Genomic DNA, 26,319 nt, shown 5'->3' with positions numbered 1-26,319 from the left:
ACAAATTCTGCTATGTGTTTTACAAGCTTTTCTGCACAGTTAATATGCCTTCCGTTATCTGGCACACATAACCAATAACTAACTTTCCTAAATGGCTAAATAACAGAGACTTTGCTTTGATCTGAAGACTTATTATACATTCTTCAAACACACGAGGCATTCTTTAATCTCTTTGCGAATTATTTACTTTGATCACCTTCTCTTGATGCTTCATTGTGGAGGTACTAATACTGCCCTTCCACATTCATCATTCTCATTGATATAGGAGATTGCCTTTCTGAGGTGTCATCTCCTCTCTTTCCTCAAAGCCCTCAGAGAACACAGGTAGGAGTGCAGTTTGCTGCCAGACCCCTTCGCTGCATGCTCTTCTTCCCTCCAAAAGAGCCAGTGCAGGCATCAGGACAGGAATGTCCCCAGCCTGGCAGTGCTGCTCTGGGTCTCACTTGCCATTGTGTATATTTGATCATGGCTCCATAGGACCTGAACTGCCGTCTCCTTAGGGGCCCCTTGCAGGCCTGTGCATCAGCTCACTTGAACTGAAAATGACCTGTGGATGGCTTCTCCTCCTCCTAAGCCCCCTTCCCTCTGCCACCACCCCCACTTCTCGCCTATCCTGTCTGGTCTGAACTGCCTCTCAATTCCCCTCTTCTCACAACTCTGTCTTTTTGCAATTACACTTGTCCTTCCTGATCCTCCTCCTTCTCCTGCCCATTCGCTCTCAAACTATTTTACCCTTTCCTATATGATTATTTCAGTCTGGATTATGCTACTTCTTTCTTTACCTGCACTTATCTCTGTGCATTTTATATGTATGTCATTTTGTTAAAATAAGTGTTGAAGCTGACAAGGAATTGTCATCAGCATTTCACACAGAACATGGCTAGAAGCTTAGACTTTTATAGCAAAAAGAAGTTAGGCATCAAAAACACATGAAAAAAGTCTTATCGAAGACATTCAAAGTGTAGCAAACTATCACATCTTACTAATTAAGTCAGGACAGAGTAAACAGAACAAGTACATCATTTTCATGTGTCACAAAATAACGAAATGACACGTATTTGCACAACTTTGCAATGAAAAGCAAGAGATAAATCTGGAAACATCAACATTACCCTGCCAATATGGCAACTTCAAGCAAGAGAACATGATAAAACAACTCAAACCTAGTTACTGTTGGCACCATTAGTAAATCTACCAGTTACACAGTAATGCAATTTCTGTTTTGCCTAGTTAAGTTGCCTATATGCCATGGATATTACTTCAGCATTAGGTTTTGAAAGGAAAGAAGCAGGAGCAATTGCTCCAATTTTTGTCAATCCATTTTTTTGTTACATCCACAAAAGTGAATCCTTCTGGCCACTAATGCATAAAAACTTTCTATCTTATTTAATCTGAAGTGGGAATTTGATTTCTTTAAGAGGCAGTTCTTCTTATAAAATAAGATTTCCATCATATTACAAGGGGCAAGGATCTGCATCCTTATTAGTGGAGCTTGTTTTTGACAACAAGAGAAGATGGATTGCACCCATCACCAGTTCTCACAGTGTGCTCAGCTCTCTTATGAACTGTTCAAGGCCACAGCTAACAGAGCACTTGGTTTAGTTCTTTTTTTCCCCCCTAATAAAGATACACTCCTGCATGTTCTGTGGAAGGAAGCAGAGCTCAGGAGATACATCCTGGCCATTTAGCAAAAGTGTGGACAGGGAGTAAATTCAGGACAGAAAAGCTACAGAAGTACATCTTCTGACCACTGGTCTCTCTACCAAGGAAGCACAGGGATGGCCATGAGGCAGGACCAGAACTTCCACTGAGCAAGTGGCCAGGGGTAGTGCTCCAAAGTCTTCTGTTGCACTGCTCTGCAGGTGGCTTTCCTCACCTGCAGGAAAGGGACAGCACTGGCAGATTAAACAGGGTACATAAGGAGAAAAATGAGTACATAATTTTACAGTTTGTTTCCCTTTTGCACATTAAGCATGAAAAGCATAGAGAAATGCATTTTTTTCTGTCTGTAAAGGGCAGAGAAAGGGGAACAATGATTACCTCTTGTTTTGGCTCAATTTTATAAAGAAATGAGAAATAATCTTCAACCAGGCTAATAAAACTAGTGTATGAGGCAGAGTGGGACTGTGTGGAGACCATGTTTGTACCCATTGAATGCTCTATAAATATAATCATCCTACTACCTACTCCTTTTAAATTACACAAAACAGAATTGCCAAGATTGCTATATATATCTCTAGGATGTTCTAAACATGCAGTAGAGCTGAGGTTAGGGGAATGCAGACATACAGGATTTCTGCTGTTCCTGACAGACCGCTATCCCTGGAGGCCTTTCATGTATTTCAGTGTGTCTTGTAAAGGGAGCAGCTACTAGGAAAAGTGCATAAAATTAAACACATAGCTATAGATTATTATGATGGATGGAGAATACACAGTCAAAATTTATATAAAATTTATACACAGTCAAAATTGTCTTTTACAGCTGTATCATAGGTGTTTTTTTAATATTCAGCAGAAGTGGCTCCCAGTTTCCTTTCCTTTTGTTTCTAACCAAACTCCTTAGACTTTTAAACAGTATTACTGTTAGTATTCATAACCTATTTAGACTGAGTTGTAACAGGATAGTCTCCAAAGCCCAGACCCATGAAGATTTTTAGAAGTGTTGTAATTCCTATTACATATTCCCCTTGCAATTTCCTTTCCTTTCCTTTTTTTTTTTTTTTTTTTTTCCTTCTCTTTAGGGAAGAAAAGCTTTTAAACAAGATTTAGACAGTTAAGACACTCATAAATCCATGTCTGAAAACCTCACCAAGAAGAAAGGGAGCTTCTCAGCTGACTATCTCAAGTCAGATACTGAAATTCTGAGATTTAGGATGTGATGATGACAGCTAACATCAGGAAAAATACAAAATAGGACCATCTTTGACCTAGAGAAAGCTTGAAACCACAAAGCTCAAGTTGGGGTGGAAAAATATAAATTACTAGTAGTACAAAATCTGAGGAGCTGATGTGGAACAATTTATGGGTGATGTATTGAGATTCAGGTCCTTCATAAGGACCTAATACACTTTTCAAGCAGTACAGAAGTGTTCATAAATTGCTGTGCAAGACCAACTATAATGTTTGATTTAAGCTTTAAAAATAGATATGATAGGATAAGGATTTTCTAGTTTGAATATTTAATTTGCAATTATAAGGAATAATCAAACATTTAAGCTTATGTATTTTTTATGACACAATATACGGATGGAGATATTTATCTCTCTGATGAAGTAGAAAGGCAAGAGATAATTTCTTCCTCATCTAACTTTACAGCTCATCAGACAGCTGTGCAATTTATCACATGGTTTTTGCTGTACTGCCTGTGGTTTAGTATTCTAACCTCCTTATGACTTTAACCAGCACCTTTCCTCTCTCTGGCCTCAGCTAACATGAAAAAGATTTTTTTGCTCCACATTTTGCAGATAAAGAATTTATAATCAGAAAATGGTCTCAAGGCAGGTGCCAGAGGGGTAAGGATTCAATTGTTTTGCAATGACAACTTTTAATAGCCTTAGAGAACAATATCTTGTGCTTTTGCAGTGTTTTCTAACCCCAAAAACGGGCAGATACCCACTTCTCTAGAAAGGCTTGGATGCTTGATGTCAAATGAGCTACAGAAGCAGACTGCAGCTATTATTTTCTCTATAATTTTTTCTACAATTGCTGCACATTTTCCTACCTCATCCCATTCTCTGAGAAGTGCATTTGACTCATATTAAAGGCACCTGGATGCAGAGATAGTCGCAGATAAGAAGTAACCTCAATAAATCTTCTATAAAAATCTAACACCTCCCTCATCTTTTTATAAAAATGTCAAGTTGAAAAGCCTCCATGCTAAAAGGAAGAAAAAAAAACCCAAGAAGGCCTGGTTCTGAGTGGTTTGAATGCAGTTATTTTTAACAAGGACCACATCTTCTAACTTTTCACCTGTTAAGCCTCATGCCTGGTTATGGTAACGTGTATTAGTCACCATGACAACAACAAATTGAAGCATACATGGATACAACAGTTCTGGCTGAAAAATTTATCATTTTTTCCCTGTAAAAAATTTAAATGTTCTGCAGACCAGTCGAATCCTCATTATTTGCTTTTGTTTTAATTCCTAGAGGAAGACAAATTTTTTAGCTCCTTAAATGTTTGGCTTTTGAAATAATGGAAACAAGTTCATGGTGTACTTCAGATTTAAAATATTTCTGAAGCTCGGTAGCCAAAATGACCACTCTCTGGCAGAAATGTTCCAAGGAGGGGTGTCAGAACTAGGAGAAATCTACAGCTGCTCCCAAATACTGCGCTGAACAACAGGCTGTCGTGCTTACCCCGCTGCAGTATGGATCAGCAGGTTTGCTCTCACGTACACAGCGCTTGTGACTGCCCCAGAAGTGACAAAAACCCAGGGCACCATCAGCGTGGCACCCCCAAAGTGCCTCTGCCAAGGCAGTGTGTCACCTCAGCCGGGCAAAGCCTACAGACCAACACAGAGACACACGGCGGGGCCAAACCGTGCAAACCCAGCCCTTCACACTTTGGTTTCCCGCTTGGGAAGAGGGAGTGAACAAAAACACGAGGACCAGAATTCCGAGCTCCCCCTGAGCTGCTGGCTGTCCGGAAGGAACGCACACCACGGAGCCGACACACGCGAACCACACGGCACGACACACCAATGCGCGCACACACGGTCCCCGCACAGGGCAAGGACAAGGTACGGACTGCTTTCGTCATTTCAGCGACATGACACCCGCAGATAACACCAAGGCAACAGACTGTACATCCATAGAGTGACAACATAGCCATTTATTGCTGTATCTTACATTATGAACCTGATGAATCGATGAGAAAGGATATCCTGCATTCTGGTTGGTCCAGATCTCACAGACCGAAGACTGCTAATATAAACAGAAAACTGTATCTCATCTTGTCAATATTAACGCACTGCAACTGCCAAAAGGCAAGATTAATTAAGAAAAGGCTTGCAATAATACTAAAGAAGGAAGTAAAACAGTTGTAAAAAGTAATTATTTTATTTATTTGCTGACAAAATATTTCTGGACCGACTGAAAAGAAACCGCTTATTCAGAGACTTTAGAAGAGGTTTCAGACCGTGAGTACAAGTAAACAATTTAGTCAGAAGTGCTTATGATGTAAAGAGATAAAGTTATGCAAGCATAAGTAGAAACTGCCTAGAGCAGAAGAGATATTGGTTACTTTCAGTTTTTGGCAGGGAAGAAGTTTGAAGTCAATGTCCCAAGTAAGTTTTGAGACTTAAATTTCTCTCTGTTGGAGACATTCACAGGGAGAAAGGAAGGGAAAAAAAAATCTGGCAGCACAATCAGCAGGAAAAATACATTTTCTTTAAAACAATTACCAGAAATGAATGCATTGCAATTTAGTGAAGCAGCTGCCCACCATCTCCTTCCAACAACAGTTCTTTTACATACTAAGAAACAGATAATATTACCTTTGGCATGGACCATGACCCCAGTGTGTAAATGAAAGGTTTCAGCCTACCCTCTACATTACTGTACAGAGAATCTGTAGTAGCAAAGCAAAGTAAGCATACTGTAGCATCTCTAGCAAAAGCAGCAGAACTAGGCAAGCACAGCATTCACCAGCATCTTTTATATATTTCCTTGTTTGGACAATCATTAATAAAGCATCTGTGGCACCTCAGCAAAAGCTAAGATAACATTTTACAGTAGCCAGGCAACTAAAACAAAGCATCAGACATAGGATCTTCCCACGCTATCTTCAGCAGGCAGCAACAAAAGGCAATAAACAGACATGAAAAATGCAACTGCAGCATCCAGAAGAGATAGCAAATAATTTATTAGTAATTTAACAGCATCAAGAATGTGCATTGCTGGTTTTTTGTTAGCAGCAGCAGCAGGAATTTAGCACTAATGCTCAAATCAACCTGAGGAAGTGCAAGTCTTCTTAAAATATGACTCTTGATCTTACCTTTTGTAGCCTGCACCCTGGCTGCCTGGCTGGTGACAGAATAAGTTACCGCTTCTGTTTAGTGTCAGGGAAGCTTGGCATCCTCAGGACTGAATACAGAGCACTGCCAGACAGCCTGGTGGCTGTCTAATGTTGTTAATTGTCCCTTATTTCCTTCATCATCTGAAATGCATAATCACACACCCCTTCCTCCAGCTTCAGTAATTTTAAAACTTTCACAAATGTGGTTAATTCCACCTCCCTCATCTTGTTTTCAAAGTTCCTTGCTTCTCCTTCATGATGTGCCTGGCTCTACATTTTCATAGAATTAGCTAATTAAAACTGACTTATTCAGTCTTCTACCTCATCCCCTGCAACTTGCTACAAACTAGTCCTTGTCCATGTGATGAACACAGTCTCAGTGCAAGGCCAGCAGCAAAACACTGCTGCAGCTACTGCTGCTGTGCCATCCACAGGACACTGCACTAGTGCTTAGCAATGACCTTTTTCTGTGTACGTCAAGCAAACCGACTTCTGGATGCTCTGGCCATACCCATCGCTGTGATGCCTCTACCTGTTTGCTGAGGAGGGGAAGATTTCTGAATAGGAATCCATGGCAGAAGATTATGCCTCTGCTTTTCAAGAGAAGAGCAAAGAGAAGGCATTTCCACGCTGCTGCAGCATGCCCAAGCATCTGGTAATTAAGGTAGTCAAGAAAACTGACTGCACTGCTGTTTGTACACACTGAGGTACTGAATGCAGTAAGGGATGCAGCAGGATACTGCATGCTGGCAGATGTTTTATTTCTCCTCAGCACTGGCAAGCAGTTGCCACAATGCTGCCATGTCGTGCAGCCACTCCTCAGGACCATGATATTCTTGAGACAAAATTAAGAGTGCCTTTAAATCCTGTCCCTCTTGAGGACTTGCTTTTAGGGATTGGCATGGGGCCTCAGCCAGCTCAGTCCTTCAGCTTCCCTGGTGCTAAGTTAGAGACAGGTAACCCTGCAGCACATGTGTGCCCAGGCTTCAAGATGCTCCATTTAAAAAGAAGGCAGGGAATTAATCCTCTCCTACACTTGTCAATGGTACACATCCTGCCCCTCCCTCCCCAGACCATCTTCTCCCAAATGGAAGCACACAAGTTTTGGGTCTGAGTATGTGCTTCAAGGACTGTTCAAGTGAACTTCACTCAATAATCAGATCTACCTCCAGATATAAAGGTTTGAAGGATCTAGGTTTAAACGAAACCATCTTTAAATACAATCAACAATAAATCAAGCAGACCAGCAGAGACTGAGACTTTCCCACAACTCCACCAATGCCCAGTCAGAAGGGCAGCAGTGCAAAACTCATTACTCATTTTTGCATTCATTAATGCTTGAATGACTAAGATACTGAAATGCATTGCAGATGGAACATTAATTTTATGGTAATGGTAATGAATTCAAATTCAGAAATCAACCTTTTCCTTGCACCATTGTAGAAATATTTAGCATTTACTACATATATTTTATATCTTCAAAGTACTTTAAATTTGTAATGAAGTATGAAATGCCTAGGAGAATTACCTAAAGTTGCATATCCCTGCGGTGGAGAGGAAGGAACCAAGGCAAAGAAAAAGGTTAAGTGATTATCTGAGGCCAAAAAATTAGGCAGTAGAAGGAAGAATGGGGATTAGGCTTCAAATACTTGCAATTTTCAGCTCCCAAAACATATGCTCTCAAAAAAATGCTAAAGAATTCAATTTGTGCATACACTTCCACTACAATAAACAGAAATACACTTGGGCACCCAATACCACTGACACAGAGGTTCACAGAGGTGAAAGAGTTTAATGAATAACATTTTCCTAAGTAATATAATATAGCAAAGAAGAGCAAAACAATAGCATCATCTGATTAGTACCAAACATGCCGTTATTTTAATACTTCCCAAAAGATAAACACTTATCACTTACATCACATAAGTGATGTGACAGTAAGACTCTGCTATCATACTCTTTTTGCAGTGTCCCATGCATAAAAGGTTTCCCTGTCCAGTCACGGTGGAATGCAACTCTGACAGGCAGGAGGGGCAAAGGAAGGGTGAAAAGAATTATCCAGGGAAAGCTTTAGGCTTCCACCTTATAGACTAGGAAAGCATGGCTGAAGAAATAAACTGTAAGACTGATCATAGAAATCATATGCTAAGGAGAGGAAAGTTGCAGAAAAGAATACCTGGACAGCACACACAGGAGGAGCAGGAGCCAGGGTGGAAGGCAGTGCAGATGTATTCATGACAGCTCAATGAATTTCACTCAATGGCATCTTAGGAGATGTTAAAGATTTACCTAAATTAGGAGTAATTATCCTTGAAAAGTCATGGAAGAAACTAAAGGACCAAAGAAGTGCTGAAAGAATATTTAAGGTGGGACAAAAGGAAGGTTCAGAAAGTTACAGCCAGCCTAACTGCAGGGACCAGTAAGTGACTAGAAATGTTTAAAAATCCAGCAGCCATCAAGGGGTGGTTCTCATGAGCTTCTGACATTGCTCCTGGCCATCTGAAATAAGCACTCAGGAATATATGTATGCATGTGTATATTTACATCTACTCATGCATTATTGAGAGTAACAAAGAAAAAGTGTAATATTGCCTGTCATGTGCTACCAAGACAGCTTCTATGTGCCAAGAAAAATTCAAGATGCTCGTAAGGAGGTTCTTCAAAATTAAGTTCTTCAGTATGAATCATCTCAGATCAAATTTCCTTCCTGTGCTGGAAAACTGGTCAATTAAATCAGCATCAGCAAGGAGAAGTACAGCAAGGCTTGGACACTGTGTGACTCCTGATGCAGCATGTTTCGAGAATGATTACTGGTATTTAAGCACAGATGGACTGAACATGTTGAGGCAATCTGCAAGGACCTGCTCCATGCTGTGGCTTGGAGGTGTGCCAGTGCTCTCTAAGGAGGATCCAGAAGTGAGGGACTTCTCAGAACAGGGTAAGAAGTGAAAACAGACCTGATGAGCTACGGATCAGTCAGATGAAATTTAGTAGGATTACCCAGAGAAATAAAATGGCAAATAAATTAGCAAAGTGATTTAGGTTGGGGGAGGTCAAAAAAGATCTGAAAGTTTCAGTATACTTCAAAGTAGATAGAGCAGTCTTTCAAAAGAATAAGTATATAAATCACAGGACAATTCATGCTTCAAGGAAGCTCAGGAAAGCTCCATTCCAACTCCAGCTCAAAGCAGGAGCAAGTGTGAGATGAGACCAGATTGCTCAGGGCTTCATCCTGTCAGGTCTTGAAAACCTCAAGGACAGAGACTGGACAGACTGTGAACAACCTGTCCCCCTGCTTGCCTGTCCATATGGGGAGAAAGTTCCTTGTGGTGTCCAGAGTCCCTCTTTTAGTTTTTGTACCCAAAGCCATGTTTTCTCCAGCCAGCCCTGGTTGTGCAGACTCCTTGGAGGGCAACTGCTTCAGCTCCCAACCATCTGAATGGTGGCCCTCTGCTGAATTTTCTTTCTCCTATATAAAAACCCTCAGGTATTTAATAAAAATAGATGCTGCATCCCTGAATGTTCTCAAAGCTCTGGGGAGAGCTTGCCTTACTAGCAGAAATAATTGCAAATTCTCCTTCAGAAAAAAAATCTTCAGAGATGAGAAGTGAAATTTGAAATTTGTATTTATTTTAGAGAAGCAGAAACTCGAAATATCACTTCTTATTAGTAGAATTACATGTTTTGCAGTGGTGTATTTCTTCTGCTTCTCCTGAAAATACTTTACATGAAAATTTCCAGACAAAAACAGGCCCCCTTGGGCTGGCTCTCTTGCAGGTAAGAAGTGGGTGATAGGTGTGAGCTCATTCTCATTGACAATACCCCTTCTGCTAGTGCTGCCAGCTTTCAGTGTACCCCAGCCTCTTAGCCTTGCAGAGAGGATATAAACTTCTGCACAAACACCAATGAAGATTATGGGACCATAGGCATCTAGCTTTCTGCAAAAAAATACCCCCAAACAACAAAAAAGCTCTTTCAGAAAAGCACCCCAAACTCTAAACGTAACTTTGTTCCAGCAGATCAAAAATGTAAATGTTAAATATCAAAATTCAGTTTTCATACAATCTTTTCAATGTAGACCTTCTAGTTCAAGAGACTGAGTGTGAAAAACGGTGAATTATGAAGAACATTAATTAACTTTTCTTGGTGTAGTATTTATGGCTAAAGTTTGGATCGTTAATATTAAATGTAATAGCAGCTTCCTTAATTCGATTTGCTGAAGCATCTTGTAGATATGATCCACCTCACATAAATTCAGTTCTAAAATGTTAGCTTCTGTAACATTGTTGAAAAAACTCTCTCTATTCAGGCAGAAATTAAGTAGATTTCTTACAATGTCTTTAACAGTGTACTTGTCCATTGCCCAGAGAGGTGTTGGATACCCCATCCCTGGAAGTGTTGAAGGCCAGGCTGGATGGGGCTTTGAGAAACCTGCTCTAGTGGGAGTTGTCCCTGCTCAGGGCAGGGAGGTTAGAACAAGATGATCCAACCCAGTGGTGGTTCTATGATTCTATGAAACACATAATTCTCAAGGGATCTATGGATGAAAACAAGCTGAAATGTACAGATCAAGATACAGCCACCTATGCTGTTTGTATCTATGTGAATTACAAACACAACTGACAGCAATAGATTTAGTTAAGCGTTTTTCTTTCGGTGTTAAATTGAAGGTATTCACAGTTCAGTCATCTTTCCATATTAAAAATATAATGCACCTAAAATATGAGCCTTAGAGCATTTTTTTTTGGATTTGACTTTTTTTTTAGATAGCTGTCCATTTATCTTCACAACATAAACTGTTTTGTGCCTATAAAAAATGGAAATAAGTAGCCAGAGAAGTAACAAGATAATGAATCTATTCAACCATATATTTGTATTTATTGCTTCATAAATCTACTAGTAAAGAATTCTGTTATTTCATGAGTAATTTCAACCATTGATAAAAAAATCCTTCCTCATTGCTTTTTAGATAATCTCATTTTACACACCAGTATTCTCTTAGGCGTATTTTTTCCTCATTCATAGTAATCTTTAAATCCTTCAAAAGCAGAGAAGATGGGAAAAAAAACATGAAACAAAAAAATAAAAAAATTTCTACTGTGGTGGTTTAAAGTTACAAAACTAAATATGACTTCTTTATTTTTGGCTCCTTCAAACTTTCTATGTCATCTTACTCAACCTGCAACATCCCTGTATATCAGCTTTCCTAGCTGAAAAATGGAAAATATGATTTAAAATCACAGCCCCACAGTGCACTGGAAATATAAATGCATTAGTATCTGTGAAGTATTTGGAAGACATTGCTGAGTTGAAGGTATTATTTCAGAAAGAAGCAAAATGATTTCACAATTTTAATATAAACCTGCCTTTGCTAATTCTGTTTTCTGCTTTTATGACATTTCTCCTCTTCTGTAGGTAAAGAATCTGTTGTACTAAATCCATTTAAATGATTGTCCCCTGCATATCAATCCTAACCCAGCAATGAATTATTGTATCTTACAAAAAATAATGTTAAATGGCAGAATCCCAACAATCAGGACAGATTTACTTCACACTTACTGTGCAGTCATTACAATGACCTTGCATTTAAACTATCTCACATTTTAGGAAAAAAAATTAAAAGAAAAAAACATTAAAAAAATTAGCAAGAGACCTCAGACTGAAGCACCTAGAAAGGCTTTCAAAATTAAGTCTGAGTTCAGCAGCTCTGGGAATGAACTTCTCCTGTCAGCTTTTGTGAATAAGTTTTTCAAGTCTCTCAGATACTAAAAGAGTTTCTCCTTCCATCACCACTCTCTGGGGTGCCCCCATATGGGTCATGCCCAGGTTTATCCTACTAGAGAGCTTACTCTGACTCACTCCCAGTTTGTCCTCCCAGAGGCAGACACAGGCTGGAGCTGTCCCCAGAGCCCCAGCGAGGCTCCTGCCCATTTCCTCCCCAAAGGACAGGGCTCTCCTGGTTCGGGCTGTGCCGCAGCCTCAGCACCATGGGGAAGGTGTGTGACAGCATTGTGGGAAGCCTGTCCCAGCTCTCCTCCTGCAAGGACTGCCATGGACAGGGGTGCTTCCTGCACCTCCCTGCATTCCTGCCATGGGAAAGATGTTTTTGGCCCTCACTCCTGGCTCAGGGCAGGGTGCAGAGCTTGGAGCACCACGGCAAGAGGTCTGATGGACCAGAGTGGCTAAGAGCACCATCTGCCACTGGCTGGCACAATAAATAGCCACTGCCTCAGGGCTGTCAGTCTGGAATATGCTTCCAGCTAGTACCTAAAGCTTCTCTCCTGCCTGGAGAATTACAAATCCTAAAAAGGCTACATTTTAACTGATGTCTCTTAATGAACTTGGCTGTGATTCCTTTCAACCTCCAAAGTTCTTCCCTGCACCTATTTCAGGGGTGAATGAAGAGCCCAATCCCTTCAATGGGACTCCTCCTCCTACCGATTTTGGTTCCAAAGTACTCAAGCTTTGCCTGCATGATTTGAGTTCTATTTTAAAGGTTCAGGCAATCTTAAGAACAACCTCAGCTATTTTAAACTACGTTAATTTGATCATACTAACCTACAGTTTGCAGGCTCAAAATTCAACATCCACAGCTAATGATGACTCACACTACTCATTTCTTCCTCGATTTTTTTTTGTCCTTTTTTTTTTTGGAAAACAAACCATCTCACAGCCTTCTGTATTACCATCTTGGCAGTTATGATTTATACAACCAGACATCTCAGACTTTCGGAGCTGGATGATCAACCAGGGGGTTGGATGACCAAACCAATTCCATTGGGGAATCTAAATTGGTTAGACTCATTGTTTATTATTTGATTTTCCCCTTAGGTCACAAACAGTCTGCTAGGGAACTGTAAATGAAGGTACACGCTGGCCTTGAGACAAAACCACCCACATTAAGTAAATTTAAATCAGTGCTTCCTCCAGGAAACAAAGAGTTGTATTACTTACAAGCAGATTTGATTACGGTTCAGAGAACTGTTTAAACACATCTAGCACATCAAAGGAAAACAGATTTAAGCTGCCGTGCTCATTGTTTAAGAAATACTGGTTGATTGATGCAAAGATCAACACGCTTGATGACTCCCTGTAACAGTTTTTATGGAAAACACAGGCCATTATAAAGATGGAAACATCCAGTTTCATCAAAAAAATCTTCAGATTTTAGATTTTGAATTAAGAGTAAGATATTTTTAAAATGTTAGAATAAGACTAAAATCAAATTCATTAAAGTAGTACAATAAATAAGTTCACAATACCATGTTGGCCTCTCTCTTCAAGGCCATAAAAACACCCATTAATCTCATCATCGAGAACACACCTAAAACACTTCCAAAACATCACAGCATCCAAGATGTCTTTATGCACATTTGTGGACAAGCATCCAGTAAACATGCAGATTCATACAGCAGCATGCAAACAGCCTAGCAAAGAAAGGGTTAAGACAAGAGAACATTCTCAAAGCAATTCAAATAATCCCTCTAGATCGTTCTGTATGAGAGAAGTATTCTATCTGGAAAGCTGGACTGGTATCAGTTTAGAAGTTGCTGCTGATCTGACACAAGCCAAAGGAACCAGCAAACTGCAAGGAGAAAGTTGCTAGATAAAAGAAAAACCCAAGAAACCCCACAACACTCAGAGCAGAAGGTCCATGTTAAGAATCATTTGGATCTCCTTTACTTTGCAGAAACAATTATTTCACTTTTAATTTGTAAGGGGCTTTGGGGGGAAAGGATGAAGGAAACATAGTTCATTCTGGCAGAGCACACATTGCACAAAATAGATTTAAGAATCTATTTTTGGGCTAGAATGGTTGAAGAAATCCCTGATTAGCGTCTTAATGGGGTGAGTCCAATTTATTGAGAATGATCACCAGAGGGAGTCATTGACTTTCCCATTAAAGTCAAAGGGAATTTTACATACATCAGGAATGCAGAATTTGGGGGCAGAGCTGAAAAAGACTTCAAACAGATTGGAGTTCAGGGAACAACACAAACCACGGTTTTATGGATTTCATCTGAATCCATTTTCCCCTTTGGAGTCCCAAAGGATGACGGCTATATTCAGTGGTTAAAATTAGACAGAAGGCACTGAAATCACTCATTCAGTGGGTACACACTCCCACAACAACAACAGGGGAAAAAAAAACCCAACAAAAAAGCCCAAAAACACAAGCAAAAAAGAAACCCCAAGAAACCACCCACCCACCCATCACCTCAAAAAAAATCCCAACAACAAAAAATATCTCCTAAGCACTAAATTGGTTCTACAGGAGTTTGGCGTGGTGTAAGTAATAACTGCTCTGTTTTCTCTTTGGACATGTAACATATCAGTCCTTCTGGAAATGCAGAATTCAGCACAAAGGAAATCTCCAAGTGTCATTTATGAGAGTATGTCATACCTCTTGGGAATATCAGTAAAAGAAAGGAGTGAAATGGAGTCAGAAAGAATTGTTAGCATAGGATTTTTTTGTTTGTTTGTTTGTTTTATTTATTTTTTGGGGTTTTTTTTTGTCTTCAATGCTAGTGACTGAAAGAGGTAGAGAGTATAGGGATTTGTGAACAGTGACTAAACGAACTAATTAGACAAACCAGTGAATTCAGCCACAAGCAAGTGTGCATTTTATGCTCAAACACCTAAATTTCACAACCTTCAAGAAATATTTTCATTTTAAAAACTTGTCTTTTCTTGGTGGACTTCAGCAGAACCTTATGCTTGCCACAGAAGCCCAGGAGACTTTGGTTTGAAAACAAGCTCATTCACTCAGCAACTTTCTCCTTAATTCTGTACAAGATTGTATAGCAAAAAATTAGTTTTAAAAAGGGCAAGGCAACAGCCCCACCCAACCAAATGCAATTTCACTTCCCTAGAAATGCCCTCTGAACAAATGGAATTTAATTTGTTTCCATGTTCCCAGGTAATGGCAGCACCTTGTTTTGTTTGTTTATTTAATTACTTGTTCATGTAATTAGCTGACAGAATGCAGCCTTTTGTTGATTATAATACAGTTATTTGCATAGCTGTTTCCATTTTGAGGCTGAATTTTGGACAGAGGCTCTATTTTGGGTTGTGGCAGGCAGAGACACTGCTGGGAAGCCTCATGCAGGGAAGCATGCAGCAACCTGCTCCTTCGTGGAATGAGTTGCTCCAGGAACTGGCCTGGCTGCCCATCTGCTTCTGACAGCAAATCAAAGCCTTGTTTCCAGCATGCAGCATAAGACCTGGCTCTCTTTCATCGTCATAGGTATCATTGAAAACCAGTTGAGCTCATCCTAAACACCAACAGACTGTCCATGCATAATTTACTGTGCTTTGGATTGAATGTTAGGATAAATTTCTTCACTGAAGGGGTGGTCAGGCATTGGAGTGAGCTGTCCAGGGAAGTAGTTCAATCATCACCCCTGGAACTGTTCAAAAAACATGTAGGTGTGGCTCTTTGGGACATGGTTTAGTGGTGAACGTGGCAGAGCTGAGTTAAGGGTAGAAGACCTTAAGGGTCTTTTCCATCCTACATTGTTCTATGGTTCTGTGGCATCACTCAATGTATGCTTAATTTAAAACTATCAGTACTCTTTCAGTGGTTGGGTGAAAAAAAATTAGAGATGAAGGCTACTTTAGGCTTTCTTTCATGAACAGTTTGATTTAACATCCACTTGAGTCTATTGTTGTTCAAATAATTTTTTGCAGAGTTAAATATTTTTTTTTTAAAAAAATAATCAAAATATATTCCCAGATCACAGTTTTGCAGAATTCTGACCCTTCACATTAATAAATGCAGCAATCATCACCCTTCAAGTCCTCTGAATTTCCAGCGGTGAACTGATGCAAGCTTAGTTTTATTATCTAGGTTGCTCAGAATTTGAGGAATCTGCACCTTATTACGAAAACGAGGGTCAGAGTTGGTGCTGGGGGGAGACTGCACACTCTGGTGCACAGAAGCCACCTTCACCTCATCCTCCATGCATCTTAACACTCACAAACCTCTACCTCTGAGGAGAAACTATGCACCAACACATCAATTTACACTGTTTTGAAATATAGAGCGTTGGAAGAGACAGCATGGAAAAATTGTCAACCTTTACCACTCAGCCTTCATGTACAACCCACTGCTCTGGTCAGGATTACCCCAGTAACCAAAAGCAGTAAGGCCCAGCCTTTTAACGGCACTGGTTTTAGTCCTACCTGTGCCATCTGCCGCTCCAGCTTTGAGCGGGGAATATCATCAAAATAGTTTTCATTTCTTCTTCTCCTTGCATCGCCCTGCATGATAATGTGGGGAACGTCCAGGGAGCCACCAGTAGTGAAAGTGCTTTGGCTAAGTGATGGAGACAACTGAGGAGGAGTGTGGTTACCACTGGGTTCCTGGACAGAGAAAGAGAAATGCAGCATAAGAAGGACAGCATATTGCTGACTTCAAATCACACATTTAAAAGTGCATTTGAATTGCTCACACTAAAAAAATTATGGAACAATTCCTTCAGTGGAGGTTATTGTGGATGAACTTTTGAGATTTGCTACCTGAAGTGCAGAGCCCATGTAGGAGGAAAAATAGTTCACTGATTACATGAACTAGTGGCATATTTCCTCCCCAAAACCTCCTTGTGTAATATATACTCTCTTCTAGAGATAAAGCAGTGAGCTACTTCTTGTCAAGGCCCAAATAAAGCTATGATTTAGGATTAGCTATTTGTAAGATGAAATACATTCTCCCCACTTCTGAGCAGCTGCTCTGAGCAGTGAAAATGATTTGAACGCTAGCAACACCTCTTGCTGGAAAAAAGAAATGTTTGTCCATTTAGACAGTATAGACATTTTGTTGCAATTTTTATAGCAGGTTTCGCAGAACATCCATTTTAACTTGAAGTACCAGATATCAGACACAAGCTAAATACCAATTCCTGGAATGCATGAAAGCATCAGAGTACAAATATTTCACCTGGCTTTCCTTGTTTCCTCTACTGAACTGTAACCTTGTATCAGTCAGTGTGCAAATACATAATACATGTGTGATACACAAACACCACCTAATAAACCAACAGGTCCTCCTGGTATACATTTTAGCAGGATCTGCCACCACACACCACAGCCAGACATGGTGTGCATGTTTGGAAACATCGGCTCCCACGCACATGGCATCACTCGTTCAAGCAGCAGCTACAAACATCGGTGTCTGGGTGCACCGCTGCACACTCCCCTGGAGCCCCATCAGCAGGAGCAGTGCTGTGCAGTGAGCAGGAGAACACTGTCACAGCAACTGGGTGGGAAATGTTCCTCCCTCGTGATGCGGGCTCCCGGGCAGAACGCAGCCAGGAGCACGTCTGCGCAGAGCAGGCCTTCTCTAAACCACCTGCTGCTGCAATGCTCCAGTTCAACACTGAGCAGCAAGAGGGGACCTGCAGATGGTGCAGCAAGAAAAAAACCTGATCCAGTGTGGAAGGAAAAAAAGTTCTGCTTTTTTATTTAAAAAGAGAATTCAAGTGGATGATTCATGCATTATTACATTGAAGTAAGCCCAGTTCTGAAAAGCATCAAGGTACTTTACTCCACGTTGTTAAGAAACAAGATCTGGTGTAAGGAATCAGAGAGTTGTAATCTTTACCAAATGGAAAGTTCAAGTCATAATAATGCCTGGTGTCAATATTTGATGTGTAGGAGTCTATGTGACATTATTCCTTGCAATCACAGTAATGGATTAGTATTTTTCATGTTGCCAATTTTTCATGTTGAAAATATAGCTCTAGCTCTTCAGTATTTTTTAATTAACTGGGATTTTTTAAAATTTTTTTTTTAATTCTCTAGCTTTCCTATGATCTGAGACGAGCACTTGACATTTCCCAGGGCAAAGAAAAGAGCGTTTCCTCTTAGAAATAATATTTTCCCTCCTTCACAAAAATCCACCTACATTTGGTCCAGTTAAAAGCTTCTGAAAGTAGTCTGCACACGCTCAGTAGGTTTGGTGAGGCATAATCTCTAAAATCCTCCCTCCCTGGACCTAACAACATGGTGTACACACCTCTGCTCTGAAAATAACCTGAGTATATGGGCAACAAACAAGATCCTCTTTAGTGAGTGCTACCTGCTGCTCCAGTCAAGTGGGTAACCTCTCTCTGCTCTGAATCAGGATTCACCCACTGCTGCAGGCTGACAGGGCCACCAGTGTATCCAAGTGACAGATGAACATAGAGGTTCCAGCCCTCATCGAACTTTTCATATTTTATCAAAGTGCATATGAGGAGGAAATTCACTCAAGATCTATATTGGAAGATTGCTGGCAAGGCAGTACAGGCAAGAAATACCAACTCAAGAAATAAAAGAATTACTGTGCCTCTGCATTATGGAACAGTATGTCATTGTATGATTTTATGCTATTTTCTCAAAGTTCTCCTTCACAGCACAGATGGATATTCAACTGTGCAGTGTTGTCATCTACTCAGCACAGTGTTATCATTAGTTACCGTGTAGTCAGTATTTTATTCTCGCCTCGTTTCATGGCCCCAAACCTCTCTCCTAAACTCTTTTCAAATCCTGCTCTGAAGAGAGGATGATTAATATTGTCATAGTCATGATGCTCGTAAGCACTTTACTAATGCCAATCAATTAATTTTCACCACACCTGTGACTTCTGGCATTTTACAATCACTGCTTTATGTGGGTGACCTGAGACGCACAAAGGTTAGAAAGTGGCAGTCACTCAATTACAACATCTACTGCTCGATTTCCCAAGTGCTTGAATTCCAAACTCCACTTCTGTTGATCTAATTTTCAGCACTGTGTACACAACACTTGTATAAATTAGACTCAAGACTCCAGTCAAATACTTAGCTTGTCAGTAACATACAATTAGTGACTGTTTAGGAGGCAATTAATTAAATAACTTGCCATGAATTATCCAAGTTTTTTGTGGCAAAAATAGGTGTAAGTCTATAGTTTCATAGGTAGAGCTATTCCTTTAATTGTGAGCCTCTATCCCATTCTTCCTTCATTCTTCTTCCTCACTCCATACCCACCTTCCCATCTTCTTAAACAAACCTGCAGACCAGGCAGGGACACCCTTGCAGGTGCTACCATGGCCTCAGTACCACGCTACTGTTTGTCACCAGGTACTCATCTCGTGTTTCTACCCAGCTGTGGATGCAAGGACACATGACCTGCAGGGATGTCTGATCACATATTTCACTCTCAAAATCTGCCCCATCCCCTCTCAGACCTGCTGCTCACGTACACCATGAACCACACAGGTCAGGGCTGGAAGGAAGCTTAAGAGATCCTTCCCCAAGCTGCCTGGGCACACAGATGTTTGTCTAACCTTTAACCAGGAATTCTCTCCGGTGAACTAATTCTTGTGTTAAGATATCATTACTATTGCAACACTTTTTCTCCAAATTTTCTGCCAAAATTTTTGGTCCTTCAGCTTAAATTCCAGCCTCCAGTGCTGACTGGGTGAGGGAGGGCTCCCATGACGAACATGGAAACTGTCCTATAATTAAAGTTTATCATGCACTCAAGGAAAGAAAGAAAGATTGCATAGGTAACCTGAGCTCCAGCAATTTCTATACTTTTTTAATAGAAAAATACATTTGTATAGTGTGTGTATATATACATGTAATATATAACATATATATATATTTGAATACAGTATATTTGAAATCAAAATAGTGTTTCCTTAGTACACAGTAACATACCACAGGGAATAACATATATTGTGGATATTTTTAGATTTTGAAGAATTTTTGCTTTTCCTTAATATTTATATTATTTTAATTAATAATTAATAATTAATAATATAATAATTATATTAATAATTAATAATTATATTAATATTTTTCCTCAATATTCCAAGCTTGAGCTTGGGAACTTAAAAGTAAAAACTACCTTTTCTACTGATGTAGAGCAGCCTGATCTAGTGGAAAGTGCTCCTGCCTATGGCAAAGAGGGTTGAAACTTGATGATTTTTAAGGTCTCTTCTAATCCAAACTGTTCAGTGGTTCTATATAAATCAATCTTACAGCAGCAGCAGCAGCCAGCTTATTTAAGCCAATTTTCAAGTTACAAATTATTGCAGACTACAAACTAAACACTATGTCTTTGTTTCATGTGAAATGGCATAGTTGCAGTCGATGGGAAAGAAAAACTTTATTCCAAATGCATGCCCTCCTCTTTAGGATTCTCTGTGAAGACTCCAATTCCAAGAGGTGATAAATGACATTTAGCACTGGCCCGCATCAGTAGCTCTAGCTGTGCAGCAGCAGACTACTTTTTATCATTTTGACTACAGATGGAGGACATCCAGCTTTCCCTTCCCTTCCCTATTAACTGAGAATATACAGTCCTGACCAAGAATGTGGACTGTGGACACTTTCCCAATTACTGAGGAGGAATTAATTATCCAGTCCAGAGTACTGAAGGCATTTAGCAAAAAAGTCTGCCTTTTTATCTATTTCTCTCCTTGGAATGTTTTAACACCTGACATGCATCAGGAATCATTCACAAAATACATAAAAAATAAAATACAAGAAAAATATCCACACATTTCTGCAATGTGCCTTAGAGCACATTTCAGATTTGTCAGACCTTTTTAAATATGGCATTGGGAATAGGTTGAATTAAGGGGTCAGATCTAAAATGTCTGTATAGGGCATCTGAGAACAGGCAGGGTGAAAACAGGCTGGTCACAGAAATTTTAAGTACAATTAAAAATAAGCCCTCATTCTGTCTTTCTGTATTTCTCTTTACACCAGGAAATTTAGCTTGGGAGCACAGATACTCTCTGACATTTTGAAATTTAATCCCAAACGAGATTCCCGTCAGAAATGCAGCCCCATGGAAATAATGAGATCCAATCAAATGCAAAAGGTGTGACCTAAAATATCAAAATAAAAATGCTGCTATGAACTCTGTTGGAGAGAATGCAGTAGGAAGTGGCCATCAAACGACAACTTGATAAGTGTAGCAGACAACAAGTAAGCAAAGGCATTGGATTGGAGAAACCGAGTGAAGGTGGTGTAATGAGAGGAGATTAAATGTGGTCAAGTGTGGAAAAACCCAGGGACATTGCAACAGGGTTTCTGAACGAGGGAATACAAATGGAAATTAAAAACATGATGAAACTTTTGATATACAGAGACACCTTAATGGCATTTTTATCTCAACAATTTCAAGAGGTTCCCCTTAAAGAAAGCCTAAAGCATATGTCTGAAAAGTAAGTGCAAACATTCGAAAACATGAAAGGAAATTGGTAACTCTCCTGCAATATTGATCAGCTGGGCTGGGATTCCTGTGGGCAAATGAAGATGTGCATCTTTTAAATCCCTGGTCCTGAGCTAGTTTCTTTAGCAAAGATAAGCTGGTACTTCTAAGATTCTCCTTATCTCATCCTAAGGCAGACATCTGAAACAGGTCACATGGATCACCCTGTAAAAATGCCAACGTATTTCTGCTGGCCCATCAGCCTAAGATGTCCATAATCTACAACTCTCAAGTAAGGTAAGTTGAACCCCACTCAAAGTACCCATTGTTCTCATGTGAATGTTATGAAACCCTTGCTGACTTGTCAAGAAATGCAAACAAATTTTCATGGGGACTCACCCTGAGGGTTATTGACCGAGGTGGTTTCTGAGGAGGATCTTCGTGAAGTCTGTCTCCCAGAGATGCCAGAACACGCTTCCGGTGGCCAATCAAGCTAATTTTTAAGACCTGAAATAATATCAAAAATACATCATTAAAAGAGCACATGGCAATCATTGCATGAAGATCCATTCAGAATGAAGACATTTTCTGTTTAAACCTTGTAACAAGTCAGTCCTCTAGACAGGCTGAGCAGACACGGAGCTGTGCAAGGCAAACAATCAGCAGAGAAAATGAGAGGTGAGATAAGAGGAAAAACACTGTAAAATGAAGGAAGAAACTAGAGCTTATATAGGTGTGGAAAACTGAAAAAAAACAGGCTCAAACATGAGTAAAGAGGAGACAAAAATGAAATGGAAAGGCAGAAGAGCAGGAAGAAAAAAAGGGAAGGGGATGAGAAGACTGGAGAAGGAAATGCAAAGGTGCATACAAACAATGAGTGATGAGGATTAAAGTGATTCATGGGATAGATGAGGAAAAGAGTGAGAAACAGCCAGTGAATGCTTAGAGGAGGCAAAAAGGGAAAAAAGGGATTGTGAAAGACTAAATGTTACCACTTTTAAATCTATTCACCATGTCTTTCCCAGTGCTGCTAGGAAAGGGTTAAAACTGCAAAATTTGGCAGGGGAGGAGGGAATAGTCTCTCTCAAAGTGACCTTGCAGCTGGGAATCCTAAAATTGTTGGTGTGGGAAAACTCCATTTATTATGTCTAATGTTGTTCATCCTCTGCCTGTTTTGAGAAGTGGAAGTCCTGTGGAGAGATAACCGGCTCTCACAGACATGGGGGAAGCCTTGTATTATAGAGAGGCAGGAGCCCTCCCCTCCTGCCAGCTAGAATGGAGCCATGTCCCTGTCCCTCTGTCACATGGTGTGGTTAGCAACGTAATGAAATAAATCTACCCTTTGCATTTTGGCTGTGGTTTGAGGATTGCCCTTGGTTACCTGTACGTGTAGGTTCACACACACAGGTAATCTCCAAATATGTCATACAGTTTGTGCTATCATGTAGAATCATCCTTATGTAAGAAAAACTGGGTGGACAAATTTTACGCTGGAGTTTTATTACGCTTTTTATCAGACACAAAATCTCTGTTGCACAGAAACGCGTCCATCAGTGGATACATTCACATACCTCGTGCTTGTCCAAACTCCAAGAACACTGCCAAAAAAAGTTGTCCCAAATTTACAGCAACTACTCCTCATTTTTTATTTTTGCGTGTCCCTAACTTGTACAAAACCACCACTGCTCTCAGGAAAAGTGAGGGAGCAGAAGCAGTGAGTTGGAAATTTAAAGTATTAGTGGGAAAAATAACATATTTCAAAGCTATTCTTTAATGGCTACAATGGCTGTAGTGGAAAGAGTGTATAGCAGCACTGATTGTAGCAGCAAAGCCTCTGCTCTGCAAACAGCAGTGTCCTTACATAACTCCTCCAGACTGTACATGTGGTTTCATACTCCGGAGCTGCTTCCAATCCCTCTCAGAAAACAGTACTTCCCACTATATTTAGGACCACCGTGTGTCAACACCCTTCAGTTGAGAGGAAGTTCTTGCTCAACCTAGAAAAAGTAATAGTCCCCAAAAAAACCTGGAAATGCTACATCTTTAGTGAACAATTACCTCAGCTTAAGCGGTAGCACTGAGAGCTACAATTCATGAGAACATCACTACCCAAACCCCAGCAACTCCCCTGCTACATCTCTTGGATCCAGCATCTCAAAATATGGTACAGAAACATGCTGTCATTATTCTGGTATCCATGCCTATCCATCCATTATCCTGCCTATCCACATGCATGTGAATCTATCCACATTTCCTCTGTTAGACGTCTCTGTGCTGATACTGTTGAACATCAATAACCTCTTTTCTGCCTGCATCTCCAAAGTGATGGGCTATGACATCAAGCAGATGGAGGCCTTCCTCTGAGAGGCAGCTTACAGGGGTGTTGCAGACCCTGCAGCTCAGCAGGGAACGCAAGCTGCAGTCCCACAAAGCACCCTGCTATGTGCTATCCTTTCAGTCTAAATCTAGAGAAGCACGAGTGAAGCTGAGATAATGCAGCACACAGAGAAACGCCTGAGGCATGCAGGAGACTTAGTTATGTATTCAGTTTACACTGAGTGTTAAACAGAAGGGTGCACAGTTTATCTCTGTATTTAACTATATGAAACACGTGAATGAACTACAGCTGCTTTAAGCATTACTCAAGTAATGCACTTCAGTGAACTTGCTTCTTTCATAATGCTTCCCCATCAACAAGATCATTTATCCTGAGATTTTTAAGCCAAGCTAAAGTTCTTTGGGTTGTTTCAAGGTTCTCAGCACTCTGACTGCCTTATTAGCTATATCAAACCACACAAAGCTATTCTCTCTTCACAGGGAGAGAAAAGGACATGATTCTTGAGGGACTGCACACATAAAAGATCAGCAGACGGGTCTCAATGACTAAATTATTTCAAAAACTGTTCTTAATTTGAAAGTAATACAGATCTTTAAATACCATAGGCACTGCTAAGCTTACTCAACATTTTGTTTTTCTATTATAATGGTGGTTGCCCCAAATGTGAATGGGAGGAAGTTAACGATGCAACCTACAGAAACATATGGTTCCCAGGCACCAGGCAGCTGCATCCCAGAATCATCTGGAGCACATATTCCTTTAACTGAAGACAGCTGTATTCTTCTGGAAATTACTCCCTAGCCATTTCCTTACTTGGAAAACCTGCTTCTCAACTTACAAATGTAAAATACTGTTTTCTGAAACACTTCTATATTTGAGTTATGAGGGCTTAACAAACATCCTGAGACTCTGGAAACTCGTCCTGTGATGAATTATCCTTGACAGTATTTATAAAAAATGTCAAATATCACAAATATAGGTCAACAGTGTGGAATGGTACAACTGCCTAAAGCAGTACCATAGAAATGTGTTAATGTTGAAAGTCTTGCATTTAAACAGCCCACAAGTCAGCTTTCCTGGTATGTAATTTCTATAAATCAGGTGACAGTGAACACCACAACACTGAACTAACACTGAATAAGGACAGTCAATAGAGTGCACCTAAGTATCATGCAGCGAGGCATTTTGTCAAATGGACTGTAGCCCACTTACTATACAACAATGAAATGGGTTTTGCAGTGTGGCTGCAGGAATCAGCAACAACGTGTCCTCAAACTGTTCAGAGTAGCTCAAGGCCCTCCACAGCATGTTATTTCATTACTGGGACAAAAGGGGAAAAAAAAAAAAAAAAAAAAATGTACATGACATGCTTCTTTCCACACTGATGGCAGGATACCTGAGACAAAAATGATACTACTACATTTCATGTATTTGATGTTGTTGTTTGTTGATTCAATTAAAAGAGAATGGGGCAAGTCGTTCATCCAAAGCATTGACACATGCACAAAAATTTAATCTTATTTTTACTCCTGTACTCTGCAATGATTAGCATACAAAATTAAATTCCACTAGGAAATGAAAGAAATCCACAAATATAACCAATGCAACACTTTACATTTAGATCTCTGGCTTAGTTGACAGATGTTTCAAAAAACACACGTAGCCCAATAACTCCCTGATGACTGTGTATGTGCAAATGCTGGAATTAACAAGTTATTCCACCTAAAATGAGCATTATTTCTGCTACGTTCTCCTGCCTGATCTTTTCTCTAATTGAATAATAATATTCAATACTGTATGATTCTACTTTTTTTTTTTTTTTTTTCCCAGAATATTAGAAACGTTACTGAAATTCAAGACATTAATTCTCCTTCTTTTGGAATAATGTGAAAAAAAATTTTTATGGGCTAAAATTAGGATCATAATAGCACAAGAGGTCCAGACTAAATGTGTAGCAGCAATTGGACACTAGGAACCAAAGTACAGAACTAAACCAGGTACAAAGTATAAAATTAAAGAGTGATCCAAACAGTGCTCGTGATTCTCCAGTAGCAGGATCAGACAAATTCAAGAAAAAATTGTAAATGCAAGCCAAAAAGTGGGATCTTCTTATTTCTGCAAGAATACAGCCCAAAATACTTGCTAAAATCAATATTATTAACCATATTACTGCTGGTCATATTGGAATAAACTCCAAGATATCTGGAATTACAGATGAAGGGATAAATTTGATTATTGCCCCTCTCCTTCCACAACATGGCCCCACAGAGCTAATCCTGAAACATGGCAGGGCCCAGAATACCCAGGAAGTGATCCCAGATTAACCATACAGCTCACCTGACCAATGGGATTGGTTTAATTGAAAATCTGAAAAAGAATTAAATATATTTATGGTATAAATTTTCAGTATCAATTTTACAGATCCTATCCATTGAACTGCTGTCAGTGTTAACAGCTAAAACAAGCATAGAGACAAATAAAAAAAGATCAAAAAACTCTATATTCTGCATACCAACCAAGATTACTTGGTGTAATAATTGGTATAGTTTGAAAATTAAATAGGCCCAAGTCAGCTATGATACTTAAAGAGGGTAGGTTTAGATTAGATATTAAAAAGAAATCATTTACAATGATAGTGAGGCACTGGAACAGGTTTCCCAGAGAAGTTATGGATGTCCCATCCCTAGAAGTGCTCCAGGCCAGGCTGGACAGGGCTCTGAGCCACCTGAGCTAGTGTCAGGTGGCCCCCATGGCAAGGGGCTTGGAACTGGGTG

The 26,319-nt window shown here is 39.9% G+C and overlaps 1 protein-coding gene across 7 annotated transcripts in view; it reads right to left on the bottom strand.

The window, feature by feature from the left end:
- Nucleotides 1–26,319, bottom strand: part of ANKS1B (ankyrin repeat and sterile alpha motif domain containing 1B) — a 412,516-nt gene that overhangs the window by 28,804 nt on the left and 357,393 nt on the right. For 4 of the 7 annotated variants that reach the window (XM_088055377.1, XM_088055380.1, XM_088055382.1 and 1 more), the window contains 3 exons: nt 21,607–21,714; nt 16,204–16,383; nt 4,851–4,925 (listed from right to left, as the gene is read on the bottom strand). In XM_088055377.1, the coding sequence (XP_087911503.1) occupies nt 4,851–4,925; nt 16,204–16,383; nt 21,607–21,714 (363 nt within the window). The remainder of the gene's footprint in view (nt 1–4,850; nt 4,926–16,203; nt 16,384–21,606; nt 21,715–26,319) is intronic. The other 3 variants (XM_088055379.1, XM_088055381.1, XM_088055378.1) reach the window with 2 other exon arrangements.

The sequence above is a fragment of the Pseudopodoces humilis genome, chromosome 5 (genome assembly GCF_049639895.1).
Source record: "Pseudopodoces humilis isolate 2021_Gansu_Grassland_sample_001 chromosome 5, ASM4963989v1, whole genome shotgun sequence".
Classification (NCBI taxonomy): Eukaryota; Metazoa; Chordata; class Aves; order Passeriformes; family Paridae; genus Pseudopodoces; species Pseudopodoces humilis.
Note: the sequence above shows the minus strand (reverse complement) of the source record. Positions and strands in the feature narration are given on the sequence as shown.